Source organism: Cebus imitator, unplaced genomic scaffold (genome assembly GCF_001604975.1).
Source record: "Cebus imitator isolate Cc_AM_T3 unplaced genomic scaffold, Cebus_imitator-1.0 Scaffold74, whole genome shotgun sequence".
Lineage (NCBI taxonomy): Eukaryota > Metazoa > Chordata > Mammalia > Primates > Cebidae > Cebus > Cebus imitator.
Window position 1 is genome coordinate 1,038,131 of NW_016107389.1, and position 1,491 is coordinate 1,039,621.

Consider the following 1,491-nt stretch of genomic DNA (forward strand, 5'->3'; position numbering starts at 1 on the left):
CGTATCATTGTTGGCTGCAAGTAATATAAAATATCTGTTACATAAATCTTAGAATTGGAAATCATATTTTAAAATGATAATACACTTAAGTTAGCTGGAAAATCAGCGTGACTAAAAAAATATCCCCACCAGCCTGGTGACTTTATCTTTTTGGCAATTAAAAGATTAAATTATATTGTTTGAGTAATTGGGATTGGGGTGAGTATATGGACTTGGGAGGAAATAGAGAAGAGTTAACCAGAATTCTTCATATGGGTACTATATAAATTATATTTTCTCATTTAATAAATATTGATTGAGTGCCTTCTGAATATTATATCCAAGTCACCATGCTGGGAGAATACAAAGATAAATCAGGCATAATTCCTCCTCTCAATAACATCAGACTCTAGTACACCCATACATTTGAGAAGAAAAATAATAAATGTCAATGGAAAGTTTATAGCAGACATTGTTGACACTATTACGCCTGCCCACACTGGGATCATGTCAACAACCTTCTATTGGGAGCACTTGTGATTCTTTGCCTTTTTTGATCTAGAGCATGCTCTGCCCACAGCAGAGAAGCTCATCAATTGCAGATGAGAGTTAGTGAATAAATACCCAGCTTACTCACAAAATTTGATTTCCTACAGTCTTCCAGAAGTCCCCAGAGGGATTGAACCACAGTCACTTGTTAACATACTGTCTAGGCTTCATTCTTTTACCTGTCTCTCTTCATATTCCATTACTGGGGTATTCTGAGATCACCTCCCAAATAAACTACTTGAACTCAAATTATTTTCTTAGTTTTCTTGTTCCTAGGAGAGCCAAATCTAAGGGAGAGTTAAGGATAAGATGCAGTAGAGAAATTCAGCTTCTGTCTAGGATATAGAAAAGTGCAAGAATCATTGCTTCCACCTAAACAATGAACAAATTGAATAGCTTACAGAATCATAATTTTTGAGCCCATTAGAGACTCAAAGTTGCAAAATAAATTGATGAACAAAAAGGCCTCCCTAAGTTTAAAGATAGATCAATAGTACCAAGAAAAATCCTCCAAACTCCAAACTTTATATGAGACCTAATTGCCTGCCACAAGAAAAGGGCAGAGTCGCTGAGTGTAAACCCGTCTAAGGTGCAGGCATTCAGGGACTGTCTATGTACGCTCTCCAACTCACCGGTTCTTACACCCAGTGATAGGAGGTGACAATCTGACACACGGGAGAGGAAGGGCATTGATGGAAGCCTCCATCATTTTAGGAACCCAGAGCCTGTCTAAATCTGAGGATAGAGCTGTAGAAAGGCCTGGCACAGAGTACCAGATAAAACAGTCTAATGCTGATGGAGGGGTAGAAGTACTAAAATAGGCTCCTTCTGTGTTTTGGGCATATAGGTCTGTAGAAAAATGCAACAGGAAAACTGAGACGATCTCTTGTAACCAGGCCTTATACCAAGTACAGGTGAGGGCAGTTTTCCACCAGGGAAATTTAAAGCCTGTAGTGCACTGAA

General features: G+C 38.5%; 1 protein-coding gene across 1 annotated transcript in view; it reads right to left on the minus strand.

The window, feature by feature from the left end:
• Window positions 1–1,234, minus strand: part of LOC108306749 (zinc finger protein 474-like) — a 4,657-nt gene extending 3,423 nt beyond the window's left edge. Inside the window, exon 1 of the mRNA XM_017531839.2 lies at window positions 1,161–1,234. Within this exon, the coding sequence (XP_017387328.1) occupies window positions 1,161–1,234 (74 nt within the window). The remainder of the gene's footprint in view (window positions 1–1,160) is intronic.
• Window positions 1,235–1,491: the final 257 nt, after the last annotated feature.